The following is a 25,774-nucleotide window of genomic DNA, read 5'->3' as shown; positions in this document are numbered from 1 at the left end:
TATTTTGAATTAAGTAAAGTCAAGTCCTCAGACATGGAAGTCTCAAGTAAGCCAAGTCTCACAACAGAGAGTAGCAAGTTCTAATTTTATGGCGTACGTCAGTTTCAAATGCCACGTCTTCATTCAACAGTTTTGTTAAAGGTTAATTATAAATTGAAACTAATTTTTTTACCCTTACTTGACTAATTCTGATGCAGATATCTTTTTTAAAAGTGTTAATGACTGTTACTGATCCCTGTCTTCCTGTCTCCCCTATGTCCAGCTCATTGTGCAGAGAGCTGTGTTCACGGCCGTTGTATAGCCCCTAACACCTGCCAGTGTGAGCCAGGCTGGGGAGGATCCAACTGCTCCAGTGGTATGTCCTCCAGCTGCTGCTGTCTGTTAGCAGTCATTTCTTTGTGTGTGAGACTCTGGTTTTCTGTGAGAGCACTCTGAACTCACAAGAGGAAAAACAGATGTCATCTTACTGACTGCACTATGCCACACCAGCAACCAACTCTCATAGCTATGGGGTTTTTGTTTTTCCACCCCAGACATGCATACATTTCTCCCTCTCAAATTTGATATACTTGTACTTTACTTACTACTTTGACTCTACTACATTTCAGTTACTTTCACTACATTTGAGATAGCTAGTTTGCATATTTATTTTACATGCAAAATTAGCTTGTAATTACACTGTAACTTATATATTATCTTAGAAAATATAATATGTGTGATGTCAGTGATCATAATGTGTTTTTCTAGATGATGACCCCTACAAATTTCCAGTGCCACCATCAGTCAGAATTTCTCTAGACATTATTGACAAGATTTCAATATACTTTGTTGAGGATATTCACGGGCCCTGAACCTGAATCCGATAAGCCCCTTACCATAATTACACCACAATTTCTACATGTTGACAAAAAATATCAAGATTTTGAAGGCAGATAGTCATGAATTTTATCTGCCAATAACAATTCTCAGTTTGTGCTTCCTTCACTGTGGTTTAGCTAAGCTCAACCAGCACTTACTTACAAGGTCTCTTCTATAACACAGGATTTTACAATGACATGCAAGTTTTTGTCCCTTTATGTTATTTAAAAACAACAAGATTATGTCAGAACCCAGTTTACGAAAATGTTGCCAATTTGTTACAGGGGTAGTTCAGCCATTTTGTTTTCCTGCAAGCGACACTTGAGCGGCCTCTGCTCCAAGTTGGGGTAGCTTCCTGGCTTTTTGCCCCTTTTTCCGGGGGCACCACTTGCAGTAATGTTGGGTCTGGCTGGCCTGACTGACTTCAGAAGCAGTGGCAGTATTTTATGCGGATTCATGAACCGTATTGTTCCACACTTTATGTGAACAAGTATAAAGCATCACAATACTGAAACAGTAGAGCAGACTGTGTGTGCATCAGGGATAAAACACAGGAAGTGTAGTGCTGCTGAGGGCCAGGTAGCTTCAGGGTGCTGTTTGTGCTGTCTCTGCAGAGAGAATGTGGGGTAAAGCCCCCCTAAATTCAGGTTTCTTTTTTACAACACCTGAAGTGTCCTGTTGCCAGCCACATGTGGTGCCATACAGTGTATGCTACTCGGTGCTGCTCATGTGGCAGAAGGTCCTGCCACAGGGCTATGTTGATGGTGGCCTGCTGGTTGCTCAGCCCCACCAAATACTCCACCAGGTTGTCCACGTGGTCCATCCCTTGGACACTGCACTCATCCACACCCTGATAAATATAAGAGTCCAGCAAAATTACCAACTTTCCCGAGCTGGGGATTAATAAAGCTGATCTTATCTTATTTTTTCTTTAATCAAAAACACACAATATCACAGGCAGGAAAATAGCCCATCTGTCAGAGTGCAATTTGTCACAACATCAGATTATTGTATTTTTGGATAAGAAAAATAACCTCATCGTGATAGAAAGCTAAAACTCACCAGCGAACAGTTGGTGGCTAAAATCTACATTGTCAAGTACCTTGACAATGTAGATGTTGACACAGTGAACAAGGTCCCCAAAGTAGCTGAGCGGTGAGGGAGGCTTCACTGCCTGGGATGCAGCTTCACGGCCCTGGTTCCACCTGTGGAGACCTTTCAGGAGGTACAGCTGAAAATTCAGATAGTAGCCATGTGAGAAATAACTGTAGGTTAAATTGTTGTGTTTGGTTATTTGAAAGACATTAATTGTGTCACTATTTCCAGGATAACAATGACAATAGTAATAATAATCATCGTCATCATCAACAACACAATCATGATAATAAGAAGAACTACAAGAGAACACGCGCTGACATTATAACATTACTGTAAGTAGAATGAGGGTGATAAAACAATATGATTATGCATTGTTCTTTGAGGAAAACCAGTCTAACCCATAAGAACCCACAGTGAGACAGGTGTCACACATCCAAATTTTCCTAAAACATTAAATAATCCGAGTTCTCAACGCTGAATGTGACACATATGTAACATTTGAGATCTTGGACAGTAGGGGGTGGTGTTTTGAAAAAAATGTCAGCAATGTGTTCTATGTGGTCTATTTAGTCTGTCTTATGTCCCCCATAATTTTCCTAAAAGCAGAAATGGGTCCGGGTTCTTATGGGCTAAATTCAATTTGAGTACAGCCAAATATCTATGTAACGGACATTCTGGCAACTAAATAAACAACAGCGATTTTATCAGAATCGACACAGACTGTGACAGTAATCAGTAGCGACACTATCTGCACCGACATGCACTGTAACAGTAACATTATGCAATGACAGTAATGCTGATATAGCGTTTGTTGTATAGCGTAATAGTATAAAGAAGCTAGCTAGCTACCAGCAGACTTGAAGCAGCCTCAGACTGGAAAACTCCTGCTGGCTCCTGTTGGCAGGTTTATTTTTGTACCAGAGCATATGCCCTCGGTGATTGGCCACGGGGAAAGATCGAAATGAGGAGCACCAACTGGCCGTCTGTCAAAAGACTGAAAATGCAAAGCCGCGATTGAAGATCTACACACCTACACATTACAAAATAATCAAATGAAATAATGTCCTGTACCGTGTTGATGAATTATGCACTCATTTCAACTTGACCTACATTTTCAATCTAGAGGATTTCAATGTCCTGGACAAACAGAAGGAATTCTGGTCAAATATTGTCTGATTGTGGATCCTGTTTTTCATGTTTTTGTGTCCAAGTGACTAATGAAGAGAACAATTTTTCAAGTTTTTTCAATCTTGAATCAGAGCATTGCAGCCAGCAGCCACGAAACAGATTATAATGTAATCCCTCTGTATGTTCAAGCACGGCAAATGAACGTCCATTGAAAGTCTTCGTTTTTGCCACTGAGAGGCTCAGATTGTTAGTCTGTCTGACAACATCATGGAAATAATCCCTACAACCATATCTTTTCGTGAAAGTGCAAGATCTGTTTTGTTCAGTGAGCTGTTTATAACAGCTGTTATATCGCTTTTGCCAAAGCAGATGCCACCCACCCAGGAGCTTTCTGCTTCCTAAAAGGAAGTTTTTCCTCACCACTGTCACCAAGTGCCTGCTCATGAGGGAATTGTTGAGTCTCTGTAGATAAAGAGTTTGGTCTGTACTTGCTCTATATGTAAAGTGTCCTGAGACAACGTTGGTTGTGATTTGGCACTATATAAGTAAAATTGAATTGAACTGAATTGAAAAACCACCAGACTGCATTCACAAAAACAGTTATTTTATCATTGTTAAACACACTATATTCAAACCCGACAAAAACAAAATAAATCTCACGAAAAGCTTCTTGGTTTGTCTATTCACTGTTTCAACTCTGGTTTGAGAGGGGCAAGAGAGAGGGCATACATCAGAGAAGCAGCAAAGCTAGCATCTAGAGCCGCAATATTTTCACATCTTCACCAGACACTATGACTGTAGCAATTTAAATATGTTGGACTTAAACAAATTTTACTGACTTAAAACAAAAACAAAAAACATTTATTAATGTACAACAGAAAAATTGTTTGTAAGAGCGCATGAGAGAGCACCTCTCTGCTCTTCCATGTACCTACATGGAATGGCTATAGCAGGGAGAGCAGCAGCAAGTACCCCATAGGGAACACAACAGAGTAGGCATCAATGACAACAGAAATTACGTTGATTAAGTCAAACATAGCATAAAAGGTGGAGCTGGAGTGGAGCTGGGTTTTAAATGGCAGAGGAAGCAGTAAGGGAGAGCAGGCTATGACAGCTTAAATAAAGCGCCCTGTTGAGATATGCCCATAGGGTGCGAAGCAGAGAATCAGCTGAGCTGTCAGCTGATATGTGCTGGTTTTTGAGATCAGCTGTGCCATCAGCCAGTGAAGCTACAATATGAACTTATCTTGACCAACGTGGCCCGCCTGAACTTCCGCTGTGCTTCATATTAGCAGCTGCAGACAAAATTGGTGAAGTCTTCTTCACTTGTCTTGTGTGTTTTTTTAGTTGTCACTTCAAAGTCCTACACCTCAGCTTATGTTTTCAGGCAAATGTTAGTGGTAGCTTGAACTCATCAGCATATTAAAACTTTTGTTTGTGTTTGGGGGCTTTAATAATCATTAGTTGAAACATGAGCTATTTTGTTTGCATCAAACTTGCAGATTATGTCCTCTCAGTGTCTGTGAGCGTTTTTTTTTTTTTTTTTTATGCTTATAAGCCTGTGAATGTCTCTATGTAGACCTACATGCTGATATGCATGAGGAGCCTACAGGGAGTGTCCCTGCTGTCTTCAGTGTCACGCAGTAATAAAGGAGCTTATTGTTGAATCTGGGCCTCAGGCCTCTCCTGGCCCCCACTAGGCCTGTCTGTCTGCACACTGTACACTCACTTGTAAAAGAGAAGTTTCTCTAGTCAAGAGGAACTTGATACGAATAAGAGTACGAATAGCTTGAAATGTGATGCTTAATCATGGAAATTGGTGATTTGGCAACCATGAGGTTATTAATATAATTTGTAACCCTTTTTTCGTTCAGTTTTTCTTTTCTTTTTATTAAAGTGATTGATTGAGCAGGAGGGTACTATCATACATATTGTGAAATAATAAAGGTTGTGGTAGATAAAAGATGATTGGGAAAAAGTAGTTTTAAGTAGGTTTAAACAGAAAAAGAGGGGAAGAAAATGCAGGAAAAGACAAAGATGTCAGTGATGGTAAGAGAGTATTTTTGCATCTGTGAGGTGTTTCAGCCAACAGTGCGCACTGGTTGATTTTCTGTGCAGTAGTCTTGCTATTGACCATAATCTAAATTAGATGTTCATTTGTGCTTCATTAATTTACCTACAGTACTTACCTAAACCATGTTCCTCCAAATTTCAGTTTTAAAGTTGTCATAATAAAGCCTGCTTCCTAATGAAGACGTAAAGCTTCATAGACAAAAATGGTAAAGGGACTGCATTTATATAGTTCTTTTCTACCTTAATGGATGAAGCATTTTCCAATTTTGCAACAGCCAAACACTGATGGTTGGAGCCGTAATGCAAGGCACTGCCCTGCCCATATGGAGCAACTGTGGTTCTATGACTTGCTCAAGGACATGGACAGGAGGAGTTTCCTTAACTGCTTCCAAAACTGCTTGGTTGGCTTGAGGAGCCAAAGTAATGACTGTGACTATTTGGGTCCATTTTTCGACCCCTGGGCTCGGCAGCCTACATGTCGAGGTATCTGCCTCCTGAACGAAGACTGGAAGGTTCCACAAGAGAGGAGCTTGATAGCTGAAGGCTCTGGCTTAAACTCTGATTTTAGAGAATTTAGGAACTAGCAGTAGGCCTGCATTCTGGGAACACAGTATTCTAGTGGGGTAATAGGGGACTGTGAGCTCTTTAAGATAAGATGGTTCCTGACCATTTAATGCTTTGTAGGTAAGGAGAAGGATTTTAAATTCTATTCTGGATTTTACAGGGAGCCAGTGCACAATGGCTAATATGTGTTTAATAGCTGCCTCTGTGGTTTCTGAAGATAAATTCAGTACCATTTGAGGGCAGAAGGTGATGAATTCTGTTTCTAACGGTAAGAATTTTATCATTAAAGAAGCTCATGAAGTCTTTACTACTGAGGGTTGAGGGATACATGGATCAATGGAATTATGACCGTCTGTCAGCCTGGCTGCAGTGCTGAAGAGAATCCTGGGAATGTTCTTTCTTTCCTGTATTAGAGTAATAAGCTGCTCTGGAGGGCTTGCCTGTATGTTTTAAGACTGTCTTGCCAGGCAAAACGAAATACTTCCAAATTGGTAGAACGCCATTTCCTTTCAAGTTTTCACGACGTTTACTTTACTTTGCAGGTTTGGGGAGTAAACCAAGGAGCTAAACTCTTCTGTTTTGTTACATTCTTTTTTAGGGGGCAATAGAGTCAAGTGTCAGCGCACGTTTGCATGTGAGAGTAAGGGGTGTGTGTGTGGTGGAGTGGGGGCAGAGCAGGGAGTCCAACATCAGGGGGGGCAGGGGGGGTCCTGGCCTGTAGGCTTGGCAGTCTCCTCCCTGATGGCAGCAGGCTGAAGAGGCTGTGTGACGGGTGGGTGGGGTCTCTCGCAATGCAAAGGGCTTTGCGGGGGAGGCGAGAGGTGTAGAGGTCTTGGAGGGAGGGGAGACAAGCACCGACGGGGCCCCCGTGTTCAGTGTGGTGGTGCTGGATGTGTTCCTGCCGACTTGAACTGCCTGAGGTCACCCAGTCAGGACGTCCAGCAGCAAGTTGCACAGTGAGGTGTTTAATCCCAGCTGGTCCAGTTTTGTAATGAGCTGTTGTGGGATGATTGTGTTGAATGCTGAGCTAAAGTCTATGAGCAGCATTCTGACGCAAGAGTCTTTTTTGTCCAGATGTGTGAGGGCTGAGTGGAGGGCAGTGGAGATGGCGTCATCGGTCGAGCAGTTGGGCCGATTCGCAAACTGGAAGGGGTCCAGGGAGGGTGGGAGGACAGTCTTGATATCTTTCAACACTAGCCGTTCGAGGCACTTCATGAGGTTGGGAGTGAGTGCTACCGGACGGTAGGCATTGAAACAGGAGGGCGACGACTTCTTCGGGACAGGGATGATGGTGGTGGTTTTGAAGCATGTGGGGACAGTGAGATATTGAAGATGTCTGTGAAGACATCCGTGAGCTCTCCGGCACAGTCCCTCAGCACACGACCAGGAATGTTGTCAGGACCAGAAGCTTTGCTAGCGTTGATCTTGCTGAGTGTCCTCCTCACACTGTCCGGGGAGAGCGTCTACACTTGTTCGCCGGGAAGGGAAGGGGATTTCTGTGCAGGTGTGCTGTTGTGTGCTTCAAAGCGAGCAAAGAAGTCATTTAGCTCATTTGGCAGGGGGGTAGAGCTGTCACAGGTCTACGGTGGGGGCTTGTAGTCCGTGATGGACTGTATCCCTCGCCACAGGCTCTGCGTATCCCTGCTGTCAGGCCCTCCTCATCTCCTTCTCTAAAGGCAGTGTTACGGGCCTTCAGTAGCCTGTGGACCTCTCCTGTCAGCCATGGCTTTTGATTGGCCTGAACAGTGATGGTCTTTGTTAGTGTTACATCACCGATGCATTTGGTGATGTAAGCAGTGATGTTGTTGCAGGTGGCACCCTGTTCAAACACGTCCCAGTTTGTGGTGTAAAAACAGTCCTGAAGTTCCCTAAGGACCCTTCAGGCCACACTCGCACCTCTTTCAGAACTGGTTTGGTGACTTTAACCAGTGGTCTATGACTAACAGTGATGTGGTCAGAGGCGCCGAGGTGTGGGAGGGGAAGGGCCTTGTAAGCTTCTCTCAGGGTGGTGTAAACATGGTCCAGTGTGTTGTGTCCACGTGTTGGAAAGTCTATTTGTTTGTGCAGCTTCGGAAACACCCTCTTTGGGTCTGCATGGTTAAAATCCCCAGCCAGGATGAGGAAGGCATCTGGGTGGGCAGTCTGCTGCTCACTGACGTGTTGGTGCAGTTTATTCAATGCCTCGCTCCTGTTTTTTTCATAGGAGCTCGAGGGATGTAAGCAGCAACAAGCAGTATGGCTGTGAACTCCCTCGGAAGGTAAAATGGTTGGCATTTTATGACTATAAACTCCACCAGTAGTGAGCAGTGTTTGCAGATCACAGCAGCGTCACGGCACCAGTCATGGTTGACGTAAACACAGAGTCCCCCGCCGTGTGTCTTACCTTCCTCAGCGAGAGCTCTGTCTGCTCGATACAGGTTAGCCGCTCGAGCTGAATGGCGTGGTCTGTAATACTGTTGAGCCAAGTTTCTGTGAACACATAAATACAGCACTCTCCAGCAGACTTTTGGGTTGTCCGTAGAAGGCGTAGGTAGTAGTCCAGTTTATTATCCAAAGAGCGTACGTTGGCCAGCATGATGGTGGGGATAGCCGCCATGTGTGGGCTAGCGGCTAGCCTGGCTCGGATACCTCTGCACTTACCCTGCCTCTGCTTCCTCTGACGCCGCTTGTGTTGCCTCCACTGTGGGCGAGGTGCAGGACTGGGGGTCAGTGGTGTAGCAGGCCTCCGGAGCAGACCGCAGTCTTGTAGCTCTTCTTCTTGCATGGGGTTTAACTTGTGAAAACTGGTCCTGTCGACATTTAGCAGAAACTCCTGACTGTACTTGCGCTTGAAGACAGGTAGACGCAACGAAGACAAGCAAAAACACTGTGACTCACACAACGAAAAACACGTCGAAAAACACAAAAACTCTGTCACGATGAGAGAGAGAGAAGCCGCTGCGTGTGCATGCACCGCCATACGTTACATAACTTAAGTACATTAAGTAAATTGAAAAATCAAAATTGGATGTACAGAGCACCACATCATCCTTTCTTTTACCTAGTTAAATTTTCCCTGGGTTTAGAGTCACGTAATTTTAATCTCTTACTCCCCCATAAACACTGGTCTGTATCTCCAGGATACTAAGTCAGTCCAGTCAGTTTACATATGAATACCAGGCTGATGTGCAGACAGACCACCCATGTGCTCTGTCACTACCAGTTATTCATGTCAGGGAGAGATCTGTGGAAGAAGTTCTGCACCCGTGAAAGAGCAGGTTCAACATAATTCTTTAATATTTTGGATGTATTTTTGACATTTGGATTAAATGTTTTGTTGGTTAGGAGAAAAAAAGACATCAATATGCAGTAATATGACAGTGTTCTATTCTACATGTTTTACTGGAAATCTTTTTAAGTTCAAAAATATGTCTGTGTGTCAATGGTCTTCTTGAAAGTGCAACAAATTTAGTTATATTGGGTCAGTCACTTACAGCATTCAACCACTGTTGAATTTAGTCTTTAATTTCCTCAAGAGCCACAAAGGAGTCATGCAGTGACTCTGTTTTACAGGTCACCGGGCCCAAACAATATGTCTGAGGATCAATTTGGGGGCCAGGGAAAGGAAATCAGGGAAGGCTGTGTTCAGGGAGAAGCAGGAATAATAGACAGAGAAATCTGTGTGGTTGGAAATGACCTGGGGCACTGGAGCTTGTGATTTAGTACACATGATAACAACACAAGATACTCAAGTTCAGCTGTGAGAATATAGCAACAATAACAACAATGTGCTGTATATCTTACAGAGTCTGTGTTACATCCCTTTTCTGTATTTTAACTAATAGACCTAAAGTAGTTAAAATGGCATTAGACAAGTTTACGTATCAGTGTGAAGTAAATGTTGACTGTGCAATGTAATGGCTATTTCATACTAACCCCATCAGTGTTTAGATTGGTTCCCTATAAGTCTCTGTCTGTTTCCACTTTAACTTAATCAAGATTGTATGAACCATGTATATAATGAAATGATATGTATGAATGAGTTGCCACCTGGGGAGTGTGAGGCAAGGGGTGTTCATTGATTACAATGTGCAACCTCACCACCAGTTGCCACTATATATTACACATTGGCTCTTTGAAATGGAAACGGAAAAATGAAGCCTTAAACTATTCCCTTAAATCCTAGTTAGTTTGTAAAAAGAACTTTTTTTCTTAACCTATCCTTACAATCATTTGAAACAATTGCGCAATGGGCAAGATGGTGCTACGGATGGCAACGTTTTCTGTTTTTGTTTACAACATCCAACAATCCACTGGTAAAACTTTTTCACCGTTTTTTTCACTGGACCCAGAGAGTTTTGCAGAGCTTATAGCTGGACAAGCAGGAGCTCAATATTTGCTTCTCCTGCAAATATGACATTTGGAGGAGGCACAGACTCGAATTATAGGCCTGCTTTGACGATGACTGTTTTTGAATCTGCTGCTGCAGACCTGGATGAACTCAACTTCGTTAGGACATGTGTGTGCTGACTTAAACCTTCTGCACATACATCAAGAATAAACCCTTGTGTCCAGCTTAACTAAGGCAACTTCATCAGGCCAAGGGTGAGTCCTGCAGAAGTGGGGACAGAATCCTGCATAACCAGGCCAGCAAATAATGACCCTATGCCAGTGTGAAGAGGTCTGCATCTACAGGAAGCCATCTCCCCACAATGCCGACGACCTGAATGTGTTTTACTGTAGGTTTGATTATCCAACATTCACACCCCTTTCTTGCTCCGATTCAATCCAGGGTTTGGACATTGAGAACGTGGGGGAGTACAAATACTTGGATGTGCACCTCAACAACAAACTGGATTAGACCACCAACAGAGGTGCCCTGTACAGGAAGGGCCAAAGTTGTCTCCATCTACTGAGACGACTGAGGTCTTTTGGAGTTTGTTGGACACTATTAAAAACATTTTATGACTCTGTGGTTGCATCTGCAATCTTCTATGCAGTGGTCTACTGGGGCTATGGAAGCTCTGAGAGGGACAGAAAGAGACTGAACAGACAAGTAAGGAGAGCTGGTTCTGTCCTGGACTGCCCTCTGGACACCGTTGAGTGTTGCAGACTCAGACAGACTGCTGCATCCACTTCGCAAGAAGGAACACCACCGCAGGTCCTTCATTCCTTCAACAGCTGCCAGGTTATCCAACTCAGGCATTGTATAATGTAGCACTGTGCACACACACATATGTTTTTTTCTGTGCACAATTGTAAAGCATCCATCTATCTCATACATACTATGGCCTGTGCAATATTACATTCCTTTTTTCTGAAATACTTCACCTATGCATCCATATATTTATTTTATTTCTATGATGCCGTCCTAACTGAACTGAACTTATCCATAACAACCTTGTGCCATTGTTATTTACTGCGCATTAGAACACGGCACTCGATACTTGATACTCAATCTCCAAAATTCAGCGATGTTTATTTCTTGACAGACGACCGCCTGCTCAGGAATTCCTAACTGTCATGGGCTAAAGGGGCAATCCCTCAATGTACTAAGCTCAATAACAAATCGCTAGCTGATTTGAGAGGCAAAATATGGAGCATTTTCTGGACATTACTTTTAATTAGTTTGGAGAGGACAAATGACCCAATGTACCCAACAAAAAAGACAAGAAAAGTAAAGAACAACGCTGGACCGACAGGAGAAGCAATATTTAGGCACAAGCAACACGAGGACACAGACACTGACCAGATTTAAGCCGACAGACACGAAAAAACACTGAAAAAAACACAGCATTAGCGATCGGCCTGCTAAAAGACTGCTTAGTGGAGACTAAACTGGAGACAGATTTTTTTATGTATGACGCTGAACTACTGTATACTATATACTGTAACTAACTTAACTTGTCCATAACAACCATGTGCAATTTTTTTGCCTCAATCCTTGCGCAAATTTTGGTAATGGTCCTTGGTACTTTCCATTTTCAATATATTGTTTTTATATTCTTTTGTATAAAATGTACATCTATATAGTCACTTCTTACATTGTATTTTGCATTCATATGTTTTATTTTCCATTGCCTTTGCTATTGCTATTTCTACTGATGCTGCCTGTTGGTTTGCATTCCCACACCCCGCTTTTATTGGTGAAGTTGGTGAGAGGCAGGGGTAGATTATGGTAGTGCGGCAATTGGCAGTTACATGTGGCCTGTGGTAGAATTGTGGCAGCTAACAATAGCTAAAGCAGTGGTAGTATGACAGTGTCTTAGCAGTTAGCATTGGCATCTAGCAGTTAACATTAACAGTATAGTTGAATCTAGCTGTATTGTCTTCTTCTGTTCCTCTTAGCAGGTAGTGATTAGCATTTAGCATTAGCATTAGCTAAATGGTAGCATCGGAACTGTATTGTCTTCTTCTGTTCTTCTTAGCGGTTAGCATTAGCATTAGCTAAATGGTAGCATCGGTACTGGCCCCTACCTAGAGCATCTCGTAAACGGGCCGTGTTAGGAATCACTGCTCTTTGGCATGTATAGAGGCAGATTAGGGGTCCAAGGTTCTTCACTGAGAATGAATTCTCTTTTGAGCGCAAGTATCTTATTAACACAGGATTTATATGATGGTGGTCGGGTGGATGGTGGGCAGTACATTTAAACCTGATACCGGAATTTCCATCCCAAGTCTCACCTGTTGTTACACTACAAAACACTTAAATTAAGGGAAAGATAGTAGTTTTAAATATACTGTAAAAAACGTAAACACATCCCTTGCCATTTCGGGATTACTTGACAATATTTCACCAATACCACCATCTTTCCTGAGCCTTAACCAAGAGCTTTAAGATGTCTAAACAGACTCATAAATGTATCAGTAATCCTTTAGGTCCACATTATCTCATTTTGCTTTTCAACATATTATTGGAAAGCATATTGTAAAACATATTGTATTGCAGATGCATTTAGTTAAAAAAAACTGGAGGAATGCTACACATTTTTTTTCTCACTGGGAACCCCAGGGTAAATGATGTTTCCTGTTCCCACGAGTGCACCATGCCTGGCAGACTAGGTAATCACTAAATAGATGGAGAAACATCCTGGTCCCTATCCCTCTCCAGTATGAACAGTCAAATTGAGCCAATTTTCAACAACTGGCAGCTCAAGTGACTGGCCATGGCTCTCTCTCTACTTGACCGACTCTTTTCCCTGTGACATTCTCTCTTGGTGTGATGTGTAAAGGAGATGTTTTTGTTTCTTTGTGTTTTTTTTTTTTACATTTTTATGACTCTTGTGTTTTGGAGTCAAACAAAGACACATATGTGCGATTTCACTTCCATCTAGATTTGTTCACTGTAGTAGTTAATAACACATGAACTCAGGAGGAACTCTCGCTATGATGACCATGTAGTAGAATAAAAACCATGAGATCCTGCCTGAGACTGTGATGTGTACAGCCTTGTGACTAAACCCTGGCACAGTGCAGACTTTTTTGTTCATGGCCATCTTGAATAGGCCATTGAAAGAGAACAGTCTGTTCTCCAGCAAGCAGAGAAGGAGCCCCAAGCTCCTGGAGTTTGGCCTTTCTTCAATGTAGGCCAGGCTTGTTTCACAAAGGTATCAGAATGGCAGATTTGAATACAGGGGGTTTTACATGTGCATCTTAGTGTCTCTAATCTCCTCGTCCTCTTTGTCCCCCAACCCTCACCCCCTCAGTCCTAACCACTATTTGTCACACAGCATCAGGCTGCCTGAGGAAAAGGAAGTATACACTTTTTATCAGGTCACAGTAAAGCAGGCTAATGGAGGAGGAAAAAAGCAGCCTGCTTATGTTTTGAACAACATCAGAATGGTCGAATGGCTGGAGATGCCTCCGTTACTCTGCATGCAGCACACACAAATATCAAGCTGTGTTTATATAGTAGGAGAGAGGAGCCCATACTCAAAGGCAATGACACTGTTTGTATAAATAATTGTGACAATAATGTAAATGACCAAAACTGAAAATAAAATTAAATAAAATGAAGTAAGTTTGACAGAAAAAACTAAACTTAAGGTCCACTTATTAGCTGTCTCTGGAGCTTTCAACCCAAGTGGCAGCCTCTGGGCTTGAAAAATCAAGCCAACATGAAAGTGCCAAAAATTGCACTTCCTCGAATGGTCACTTGGCAAATCAATCTCCATAGATTCTATATTAAAATTGTAATGCTGAAAAAGCTCTGATAAACCCACGGTGCACTACTTTTGATGCAGTGAGTGTAGACAGACAGCAACTCGCTGGTGAACATAGTAGAGCATTTAGCAGCAAATGAGTCAGATGTTTCTCAGGAGTTTGTAAAGACCAAAACAGAGCCAAAAGGAGAGTGAATAATCAACTTAACATTCATAAGGTAGATATGAACATTACTTTAAATTAATAGTAATGTTGCTCTGTGTCTGCTTGAATGTGTTTCATGTTCAACATAGCTTTGAGGTAGTAATGTTGCTCTGTGTCTGCTTGAATGTGTTTCATGTTCAACATAGCTTTGAGGTGATAGTATGAAAATCTATGAGTTTCATACAATTTATGCAAACTGAAATTCATGAAATCCAACTAGAGTGGAGCACTTGGTACAATTACAACTGGAGGTGTAAGACCAATTTGAACAAGAAAGCTCTGTGGCTATCAAAAAAAAAAAACATGGTTTACTGTGTGATTGTTGGTTTGTGGTAATTTAAACATTTGTCAATTGAAATATCAACTTTGAATTCATATGAAAAAAAATACATTTTTGCTTAATTGATTTAGTATTATTATATATAATAATATTATTATACAAAACCAAAATTAATTGAGAGTGACATTTATTTTTGATCTTGGAGACAGTAGTCTAAAGGGGGAAAAAAAGCTTCTGGTGATTTTTTCAAATTTCATACAAACCTTCACATGGATGCACTGATAAGGTTTTTGTGGGAAAAGGTCAAAGTCACGTGATATCTCAAGGAGGCCTGGAGGGAATTCCATTACATCTGGCACAAATGTCCACTTGGACTCAAGGATGAATTCAATTCCTTCAATTCAGTGTTTTTCATATAGAGCCAAATCACAACAAATTTTGTCTCAGGACTGTTTCCATATGTTGCAGGTCTAGGCCATGTTCTTTAATGTACAGAGATACAGCAGTTCCCCCATGAGTGAACACTTAGCAACAGCAGGAAAGAACAGGTTTGTTTTAAGAGGCAGAGATTTGCACAGCGATGACAATAACAATTATAGTAACAGCTATAATAATAATAGACATATGACTGATAATAGACTAGTATATGATATTATAAATCTATGGTATGTGTGTGATAGTATGTATATATATAATAGTATATGATTGTATATTTACACAATAGCAATATGAATATTAATAATATCTATGTAATAATATGAATAACAGCTGCAGTGGGCATCGAGCAGGGTCACAGTAGTAGGTGCAATCATGATCACAATCCAGGCTCAGCCACAATCAATGGTAAAAAAAAATGTATACAGATGGAGAGGGACAGGAGGAGAGAGGAGTTTGGCGCATTATTCCCCTGGCAGTCTAAGTCTATTGCAGGATTGCTAGGGGCTGGTCTATAGCTGCATAGCTTGGGGCTGGTCCAAGGCAAGCCTCAGCCAGCCGTGACTATAAGCTTTATCAAATCGGAAAGTTTTAAGCCTACTATGTTATCCTAACCATAAACTGGAATGGTCATTAATGGATAATGACCTGCTAAACAGTTGACCATAGCGCTACAGGAATATACACGTCTGAACCTTCTATTTCAATTTTTGTCGAAGCTAAAAATCTCTGTAAACCATTCCCTCCTATTTTTCCCCAGTCATTGGGCAGCAGCCTCCTGATGTGTTCTCTACAAGACAAAAGATGTCTTGAATAATTATGTCATCCTTCTTGGGTTTACCAGTTTGTAAGGTGGGTTCAGGTCATAGTCTGGCCACACAGTAATTGGGTCTCTGGCTTGTAGAATTTTTCATGCCAGTGATGAATAGCAGACTTCAAATTTGTTTCAGGCTGCACTGTTGCTCACAAGAGATTAACATTTAAACAATCTAACCGTGAAACCAGATTTCCTGTTCAGACCCCAGCAGCAGCCCCAGCAGCAGCATTTTAGAAGAGCTGAAGGTGGGCAACTGGCTTATGGCTTAGGCTGGAATAAGGAGTTGCAGTTGTCCAAGAGAAAGGAAAACAAAATCATGAGTCACTTTCTCAAAATATTTTTGTTTTAGTTGTAGTGTACTCAAAGAGCTTGATTGCACCACCCTGCAAATTTAGTCAAATGAGGTCAAATATTGCAACTTTAAACTAGAAAAGCACTTATAGCCCCTATATAATATATTAGCCTTGTCTTTTAAGCAGTATTCACAGTTGAATTAATTTCAATTCAGGTCCAACACAGTATACAATGGTTGTTTGCCCGCAATGCAGACTGAACATGGGATCCTTGATGAAAATAGGCTGTTAGAAGGCTGAATACTCTGAACTGGTATACAATCGGTTAGCTCTGAGGAGGTCTTTAGGTAATGTCTCGTTCGCCTGTAAGTAGTATTGGTGGTGGATAGGTAGATGGATGGTAGATTGATATGGTGATAAAGGAGAATAACATGAAGCTTGGCAACCAATCAAAAATTACAAATGACAACCTGTGACCTTTTCAGTGGTAACATGTCAGACAAGATAAACTAAATCTTGATTCTTTTCTGTCACGATCCCCTTAGCTTGTGACAGTAGCCACTGGGGTTCCCACTGCAGTAACAGATGTCAGTGCCAGAACAAAGCACTGTGTAATCCAATCACTGGAGCCTGTATCTGCACCCCTGGATATAGAGGCTGGCGCTGTGAGGCTCAGTGTGAAGTGGGCACCTATGGCAACGGATGCCAGCAGAACTGCCAATGCCAGAATGGAGCCACCTGTCACCATGTGACCGGAGAATGCAAGTGCTCACCGGGATACACTGGAGCTTTGTAAGTCGAAGGATTGAATATATGAGAATCTGCTTCCTATGTTTAATCTAAATATTCCAGAGCCATATCACTAATGAATTAATGTGAAGTGAGACAAACCTTTTTGGTGGGACATGAAGATAAGTAACATATGTACAGACTAATGCTAAGCCCTGACTTTATGATTGTGCCAGACAGAACGATGAGGGAAACTTGTATCTGTAGCTTTTCCTTTCCCCATTTTTTTATGTATCTGAATGGATATCACAATATTTTTACTTTCTGTATTCCGAGATGTGAGTCATTAATTACCATGCAACTGTAACTTCCATATGTGGCCTTAAAAAGTGGACAAATATTAAGTAAACACTATTCTCTTTTTCTCCATAGCTGTGAAGACCTGTGTCCTCCAGGTAAACATGGGCAGCAGTGTGAGGAGAGATGTCCATGTCAGAATGGAGGAGTGTGTCACCATGTGACTGGAAAGTGCTCCTGTCCTGCAGGATGGATGGTACACACCCTTAACTGTTTCAACTTCGTGTCAGTATGAGCTGAACCAGGGGAGAGAAGGTCATGGTGGGAGTAGTGGAATGAGCACATCTTTTAACATTTTGTATGAAGTTAAAAGGCTCACAGAGATTCATAAGACAGCCAACAGACATGCATATTAAAGTTATTGCCAAGAAGCAGAATTTGGTTTTGAAATTATAGACTACATTACAGAATAGAGGAGTTGTATTAACAAACACATCAGCAGGCTTAAGTAAGTATAAAAGCACATATACAAAGGCGTAAAAGCTGCTCACATGAGCAACATATACAGATACTGTATCTATGTTCCCGTTTTGTTACTGTGTGCAGGGTACAGTGTGTGGCCAGCCATGTCCGGAGGGGAGATTTGGACAAAACTGTTCGCAGGAATGTCAGTGTCACAACAATGGCATCTGTGTGTCATTTACTGGACAGTGTCTCTGCAGCCCTGGATACACAGGAGAACGGCAAGAACCTTTAGAATATTCCATTCAGTATATAGCAGGTTTTATTATAAAGCTTGCTTTCAAGGCACCTAATACATAAGATGCTCACCCTGGCTTTCAGAATTATGGTGTGCTACTATCACATATCAAGACAAATTTAAGGAATAACAACATTGCAGAAATTTTAGAATCAGAATCCCTCAATTTGCCAAATGTACCTGTCTTGACTTGGTGATACTGCGCAGTGAGAGAAGAACATCAACAATTAAAAGGCTAAGTTAAAAAGTTAAAGAGAGATAAATACCAGAATTGTATACAGTTGGGAATATTAAAATATCCTAGATATACTGTATGAAATATACATTACTTGTAAGAGAAGTTTTATATTGCAGTATTACTACTTTTGCGTAAATAAAGGATCTGAATATAATATTGAATATATAATCTGATACTGCTCTTGTTTGAGTTAACAGTCCACAGAGATTAAATACCCGGGACTTCCCACCTGTCTTCCAACCAGAACTGAAGATGTCCCTTGTATGAGAGGCAAAATGTAAAAGTATCCACAACCAAGTCCAGCTCTCTTAGAATCAGCTGTCCTTGGATAACCATGACCTGGATGACTGAGAATCCTCAGACATCTGTATATTTGTGAAGCTTTTTTAAAGACATTTTAGAGGCAATGGCCTTGGGGCTACGAGGCAAGGTAGGATATCAAGAGAGTATTAAGAGATGGACTAACACATTATTGGTTTTGGTCTGTTTTGTGGAATTTGTTGACAAAAGACAAACATATTGTAAAGCCAGCTCTATTCTTGGTGTAAGATAAGATGTTGACTCATAATTATGCTGGCAAGTGATTTTCATGAAAAAGTGAAAAATGAAAAACCTCACCTTTTAAACTTTATTTATAGATCAGGGAGGTATATTCTCTAAAATCTCCCCAAAAGACATTGTTCTCTGTGCACCTGATTATGACATGCTGAAGGATGAAACAAGCAAATTCCAAGTCATTTCATCTGAATCTGCCTAACAAGACTAGGAAGCTCAGTCAGTATGTTTTTGCAAATCTCAGCAGAGTGCTACGCACATTTTCAAGGCCATATAATCAACAGTATCAGAGAGCACACACCATATACTTAAGCAGACCAGTGACAAGACAGAAATAACCCTTCCAAGTGCACTTTTATGAGTAAATAAGGGTTTGAGGGAAACCAGATGTCATAGTATATCCCTGCTTGGAACTGGGCCATGCCACACCCAAACCCCACTGGAATCCATTAACGGCAAGGAGGGGTAATTTAACAGTGCTGTCTGCTGGAATAGATATACTATGTGCCTGGTGGGGGATATAAAAAAAAATTGACTGTCAAGTGGAAAAAGAAAGTTAAGTTCATATTTGCCCTCTTCTTGCCTGCTGTAGATGATGGGATAAGAGCAGTGCATTTCATTTTCAAATCCAGTCTGATTGGGTAGTTGGACTGGTATATGTTTGTACTGTGAACATGGGAGAGATAATGAGGACCTCCTGCATTGATTTTCAAACTGTTCGCAAGTGATTTGCCACAATCCCATTACCATGATTCAAAATGATCTGTGGAACAACCACAGAGCATTTTCACTGCAGTCAATAGTTTGTAGTGGATGTTAAAAACATCATGGAGACTTTCAGTGTCACAGATCAGGTTCAGAGGCCCAAACGCGGACAAAGACACAGCAGACAGAAGCGTCCAAATGAAAATATTTATTTATAATCAAAATGCTAACACAGGGAGTCGTGGTCAAAACTACAAAACAAAGCTACCTGTGCTCACTAGCAACTAGGCGAAAAACTACCAGAAAACAAAACTAAAACAGAGAATGGAACAGGTTAACAAGGCTAATGAACTAAAGATCCTATAAAGGCTGAACTGAAACAATCTACAAGAGATCAGAGCTTACTGACAGACAGAAATGGGAAAGGAGAGGGAGTACACCCAGGGCTGGGTGGCGTGGCAGTGTGGCTGCTGCTGGCTTGTAGTTGAAGATGAGTGAAGGCAGTTTTCCAGGCAAGTCAACCAGAGGTAGATGAGTGTGGCAGGAGGGATCGATCGGGCCGTCGTCTCCGCAGTTCCCGAATGAGACCAGGGTCCAGAATCTGACGTCCAGGAATCCAGCTTCTTTCTTCAGGTCCATATCCTTCCCAGTCGACTAGAAACTGGAGGCCGCGACCCCTGCGGTGTACATCTAATAGGCGACGGACTGTAAAGGCTGGAGCATCGTCCACCATCCTGGGAGGTGGAGGGGGCTGGACAGGGGGGGCAAGAGCAGAGTTCTTAACAGGTTTGACCTGTGAGACATGAAAGGTCGGGTGAATTTTCATGGTGGAAGGGAGTTTCAACCGAACCGCACTAGGGTTCACGTCCGGGCTAGAATTCAGTCTCTTGGCAGAGCGAACATATTCTAGATTTTTATGATCTGTCCATACAATGAATGGTTGCTCTGCCCCCTCAAGCCAGTGACGCCATTCCTCTAAAGCTAGTTTCACAGCTAATAATTCTCGGTTTCCCACATCATAATTTCGTTCAGCCGGTGATAGGCGGCGGGAAAAGAAAGCGCAGGGATGAAGCTTATTGTCTGTGGGGGATTTCTGCGAGAGTACTGCTCCCACTCCTGTGTCAGAAGCATCTACCTCAACCACAAACTGAAGATGGGGATCTGGCTGAATCAGGATGGGGGCCGTGGTGAACCGCCCCTTAAGGGAGAGAAAGGCCTGGTTAGCTTCAGGGGTCCACAGGAAAGGACAGGATGTGGAAGTCAAGGCTGTGAGGGGAGCTGCGACCTTGCTGTAGTCTCTGATGAACCGGCGATAAAAGTTAGCGAAGCCCAAGAACCGTTGCAGCTGTTTCCGTGTCACGGGTTGAGGCCATTCAGAGACGGCTGACAGCTTAGCAGGATCCATCTTGATTTGCCCCTGAGAAATGATGAATCCTAGGAAAGACACAGTGGACGCATGAAACTCACATTTCTCGGCCTTCACAAAAAGGCAGTTCTTAAGTAGGCGTTCCAAAACCAGATGGACATGTTGAACATGCTCCTCTGGATTCCTGGAATAGATCAGGATATCATCCAAGTACACAAACATGAAGCGATTTATCATGTCTCAGAGTACAACATTGATTAGGCTCTGAAAAACAGCAGGGGCATTAGTGAGTCCAAACGGCATGACCAGATACTCAAAATGTCCCAGTGGGGTATTAAAAGCAGTTTTCCACTCATCTCCCTCTTTGATCCGAATGAGGTGGTAGGCATTTCTTAGGTCCAATTTGGAAAAGATGGTGGCACCATGCGAAGATGTGAAAGCAGAGTTTATGAGAGGAAGTGGATAAGTGTTCTTTCCCGTTATGTTGTTCAGTCCCCGGAAGTCAATACATGGCCGAAGAGTCTTATCCTTCTTGTCTACAAAAAAGAAACCGGCTCCAACAGGTGATGAGGATGGGCGGATAATTCCTGCTGCTATAGAGTCTTTAATGTAGGTTTCATAAGGTCGATGGGGGGGCAAGGATAAGGCATCTTCTCTGCTGAACACAGCAGCACCATGGCTAGGGACAAACCGTTCAGAGACCGAGCCTCCAGAGGTGTCTCCAGGGGAACAGAAGGTATCTGAAGTTGTCTGGCAAGCTTGCAGTCTAAAAAGTTTTCCTCAGCCCCAGAATCAACCAAAACAGATACAGGAACAGAGTGGGCCTGAAAACAGAGAGAAGCAGCGAGTTGCAGCCGTTGAGGGGAGGTTGTGGAGGTTTGGCTCACCTGTATGCTCCCCGTTACAGGTGAGCCGGGTCTTTTGCTGTCTTCTTGGGGCAGGAAGAGATGTAATGTCCCGCTGCTCCACAGTAGAGACAGGAATTCGTTGCTCTCCTCTGGTCTCTTTCCTGCTGCGCAAGCCGTGCTCTGCCGATCTCCATGGGTTCAGGGGTGGACTCGGGTGGTTGCAGGACCTGGGGTTGCAAAGAGGTGGGACTGGGACGCCGAACTGGGGCTGGATCTGTTCGCTGTATGCGCTCCCGTCGTCTCTCCCTCAGACGATTATCCAGACGAATAGCTAGGGAGATCAGTTCATCCAGATCCTTTACCTCATCACGAGTGGCGAGTTCATCTTTTAAACTTTCTGTTAACCCTCTGTAGAACGTTCCTTGGAGGGCTCTGTCGTTCCACCCACTCTCCGCCGCCAGGGTCCGGAACTCCACGGAATACTCCGCCACACTCCGTGCTCCCTGTTTCAGAGAGGTCAGACTATTCCCTGCCTCACGTCCGCAAATAGGGTGGTCAAAAACCTTTTTCATCTCTGAGATGAACTGAGGATAGGAAGCACAAACGTCACCTTGTTTTTCCCAAACAGCAGTGCCCCAATCTCATGCAGATCCTTTCAGTAGCCCAATTAAATAAGCTATTTTTGCTTTTTCGGTGGCATACAATAAAGGCTGAAGCTCAAAAACCAGAGAAACCTGTGTTAAAAAGGCCTGGCAAGAGCCTAAATCTCCTGCGTAACGTTCAGGGACTGGAACAAAGAGTTCACAGAGTAGCTGAACTGAGGCCGGTGGGGCACCGGCAGCTGCTACGCCAGAGCTACTAGCAGTAGCGGGGGGATTAATTGTGGAGAAGCTGAGGACGTTAAGGTGGACAATTTACCTGTTAATTGTGAGACTTGATTTATCAGTGTGTTAGTAGTCGTGATGAGGTTTTTAATCAATTCATCGTGCTGACCTAGTAAGGCTCCATGACTATCCATAATGTGCTGAACCATCTCATTAGTGGACGCGCCGTCAGCGCTGGTCCCATTGTCCGCTGAGCTCATCATGGCCAGTCCGTACTGTCACAGATCAGGTTTAGAGGCCCAAACGCGGACAAAGACACAGCAGACAGAAGCGTCCAAATGAAAATATTTATTTATAATCAAAATGCTAACACAGGGAGTCGTGGTCAAAACTACAAAACAAAGCTACCTGTGCTCACTAGCAACTAGGCGAAAAACTACCAGAAAACAAAACTAAAACGGAGAACTGAACAGGTTAACAAGGCTAATAAACTAAAGATCCTATAAAGGCTGAACTGAAACAATCTACAAGAGATCAGAGCTTACTGACAGAGAGAAATGGGAAAGGAGAGGGAGTACACCCAGGGCTGGGTGCCGCTGCAGTGTGGCTGCTGCTGGCTTGTAGTTGAAGGTGAGTAAAGGCAGTTTTCCAGGCAGGTCAACCAGAGGTAGATGAGTGTGGCAGGAGGGATCTTTGGGCGGCAGAGAGGGTCGGAATGGAGGTCGTTTACGGACTGGCGTCAAGTAGTGGTCTGCTGGAATCTTTATACAGGCTGGAGAATGCTTCAATTGAGATGACCACTCCCCGCCACGGCTGGAAACAATCTGGTGATTGGGATGAGCTGCACCTGCCCTCCACCAGCGTGGCAGTCATGCTCACACTGTCAGGGAAAGAAGGGAGGGAGAGGTACTGCCACTAGATGGTGCCAGAGGTGGAGGGCATGACATTCAGTCCCTCAGTATCAGTCAGCTGCTACACCTACACAGTTTTAAGACAATTGTCTATTATCTATCTACCATGAACAAACTTGAAAGGTCTCAAAAGAATGTTGGGGCACTGGAGGCCCATGTCCATATTTAACCATAGCCTCAGGCTTTGTCTAAGTTCAGCCAAATGGTGTAGTTGTGTAGACATAACCATAAATACTTTATTTGAATCTTACTTTAAATCTTAACTCGGGTGGCAATACCCCAAAGGCATATTTGTTCTATGAACAGCATAATTCGTGGAAGAAACAGTTGCAATAACAGTCACAACAAAGATAAGTATTTAATTCTCTTGAGAGAACTGTTACTGATCACCTCCACCTTTTCAAATGATTAACCATGGATATCACTGTCTCTTCCTGAACAGGTGCCAGCATGAGTGTCCAGTTGGTACTTACGGTGCTGGCTGTGCTAAGATGTGTCGCTGTAAGAACAACAGCAAATGCTACCATACCAATGGAATGTGTCTGTGTGAGCCAGGATATACAGGGGAGACATGTGACATCCGACTGTGCCCTGAAGAACACTATGGCCTCCAGTGTGATAGGAGGTGTCCATGCAACAACCAGAACACACGCAGGTATGCAGAAACTTACATTTTTTTTTACTCTGTTGCTTCAAATATTTCAGAATAGAATATTCTCAAATACTACTCTATATCTTTCTAATTCAAGTGTTAACAGACACCAGGAAAAGGTTTTCATGTGTTGTCTGCATTTGGTTGTAACTGATTGTTGATCCTGTAGACTGCTGTTGGCCAGCAGTCAGAGATCATTTAGGCTGTCATAGCTGGCAGCTGCATGTGTCTGTATAGAACAGCTGTTCTACTCCTCCTCAATGGGAGTATTGTGTTGGGTAGGTCAGCTGTCAGTTAAACACAAGCACTAACAAATACAGATGAATTCCACCTGTGTTACTGCAAATAATCTCCATCCAGCTGGCATGCAATGAACATCATGGAGACTTTCAGTCCCTCAGTATCAGTCAGCTGCTATACACGTGCACAGCTTTAAGATAACTGTCTATTTTTGCTCCAGGTTTTCAAATGATTTATAGAGCCTCTGAGAGAGTTCTGTGACCCTGAACAAACTTGACACGTCTCAAAGGGATGTTTGGTTTGGATTTGGTTATTTTAAATGTAATTGAGAAATTTCTCTCTCTGTCTGACTGTGCCAGTATTGGGTAGATACACAATGTCCTGTAGAAGCAACAGAGGGTAGCAAAAGCATTAGCCTGATTGGATGACATTTAGTAATGAATGAAATAAAGCATACATAAAGCTTTGGCTCTCAGTCCTGGTGTCAACTTTAATACTAGTCCCTGAGGCCAGATTTTTTTTTATTTTAAGCTCTGAAGCTAAACAATGTACTGTCCCACATTAACAGGCACTAATCATTATTTTTTCCACAACAAAATTATTAATTTGTCCCACAAGACCTAAAGGATGGATTGTGAAATGATGCCTAAAAGGCCCCCCATCCTAACTAAACCACTCTGGTTTAGCTAATGTGAAGATGTTTTTTGGCAAAGCCCTATTCAAACTTTGGCTGGTATCTCACTCTGTTCTCAGAAAACTGGGTAATAAAAAAAGTCAGTAATAAAAGTCAAAATAACAACACCCAGTACACACAGAGAAATCAGTCTTTGGGGTGCATACCCCTTGGGTCCCTGCTGCTTTTCCCAGTAGGCTGCTTCATTAAAGCATTCATGACAGTGACTGCCAGTTGGTGTGTCCACCATGAAATGCTATTAACATAAAAGGTCCTCAGATGATTATTTATGATTAATTCTAATTTATGTTACCCACCAACCTCTCAGACACCATCACCATTGGGTCAAAATTCTCCTTTGACCAACACTTTGGTCCATGCTAAATACTTTGACTATGTTGGACAGATGAACTGACTGACAACATCATCCTTCTGGCCTCTGTATGCTTAATTTGATCTTACTTTTTAATCTTAAAGTGGTGGCAAAGACACTTCAGTATCTACTCCAATCAAAATTATCCATTACAACATAGTTGAAATGGGATACACAGTATTTGTCATCCATCAAAATACAGTGGAAACAATGCCTAATCAGCACATACCAGACTTAAGATGTGGTTAGACGAAATGTTGTATGGACATATTTGTTTCAAATACATTAAACACCTCAGGCCCTAACCCTGGCAGGCCAGTCACGATTCCATTTCTGATAGGTAGGAATCCTAAATTTCAGAAGCAGTTGTAGACCTACAGTATGAATGCAAAACTGTAACTACAATATGTTCCTATCTTATCAACAGCTGCCACCCAGTGTCAGGGGAGTGTACATGTCAGCCTGGTTGGTCAGGCCTCTACTGCAATGAGACATGCAGCCCAGGATTTTATGGCGAGTCCTGCCAGCAGGTGTGTCAGTGCCAAAATGGTGCTGACTGCCACAGTGTGACTGGAGAGTGTGTCTGTGCTCCAGGCTTTACGGTAAATCCATTTCTAACATGTCAGAATGTCACAGAATGTTTTAGTTCACAGATCATGTGAATTCATGAGGCTTATATAGTGTGTGTGATTGTGATGTGGACAGTATGTG

General features: G+C 42.6%; 1 protein-coding gene across 1 annotated transcript in view; it reads left to right on the top strand.

Annotated features, from left to right (window-relative positions):
- Positions 1 to 25,774, top strand: part of megf10 (multiple EGF-like-domains 10) — a 79,112-nt gene that overhangs the window by 15,975 nt on the left and 37,363 nt on the right. Inside the window, exons 5-10 of the mRNA XM_041959786.1 lie at positions 263 to 355; positions 16,438 to 16,684; positions 17,054 to 17,174; positions 17,525 to 17,661; positions 23,568 to 23,780; positions 25,491 to 25,665. Of these exons, the coding sequence (XP_041815720.1) occupies positions 263 to 355; positions 16,438 to 16,684; positions 17,054 to 17,174; positions 17,525 to 17,661; positions 23,568 to 23,780; positions 25,491 to 25,665 (986 nt within the window). The remainder of the gene's footprint in view (positions 1 to 262; positions 356 to 16,437; positions 16,685 to 17,053; positions 17,175 to 17,524; positions 17,662 to 23,567; positions 23,781 to 25,490; positions 25,666 to 25,774) is intronic.

This window comes from Chelmon rostratus, chromosome 19 (genome assembly GCF_017976325.1).
Source record: "Chelmon rostratus isolate fCheRos1 chromosome 19, fCheRos1.pri, whole genome shotgun sequence".
Lineage (NCBI taxonomy): Eukaryota > Metazoa > Chordata > Actinopteri > Chaetodontiformes > Chaetodontidae > Chelmon > Chelmon rostratus.
Note: the sequence above shows the minus strand (reverse complement) of the source record. Positions and strands in the feature narration are given on the sequence as shown.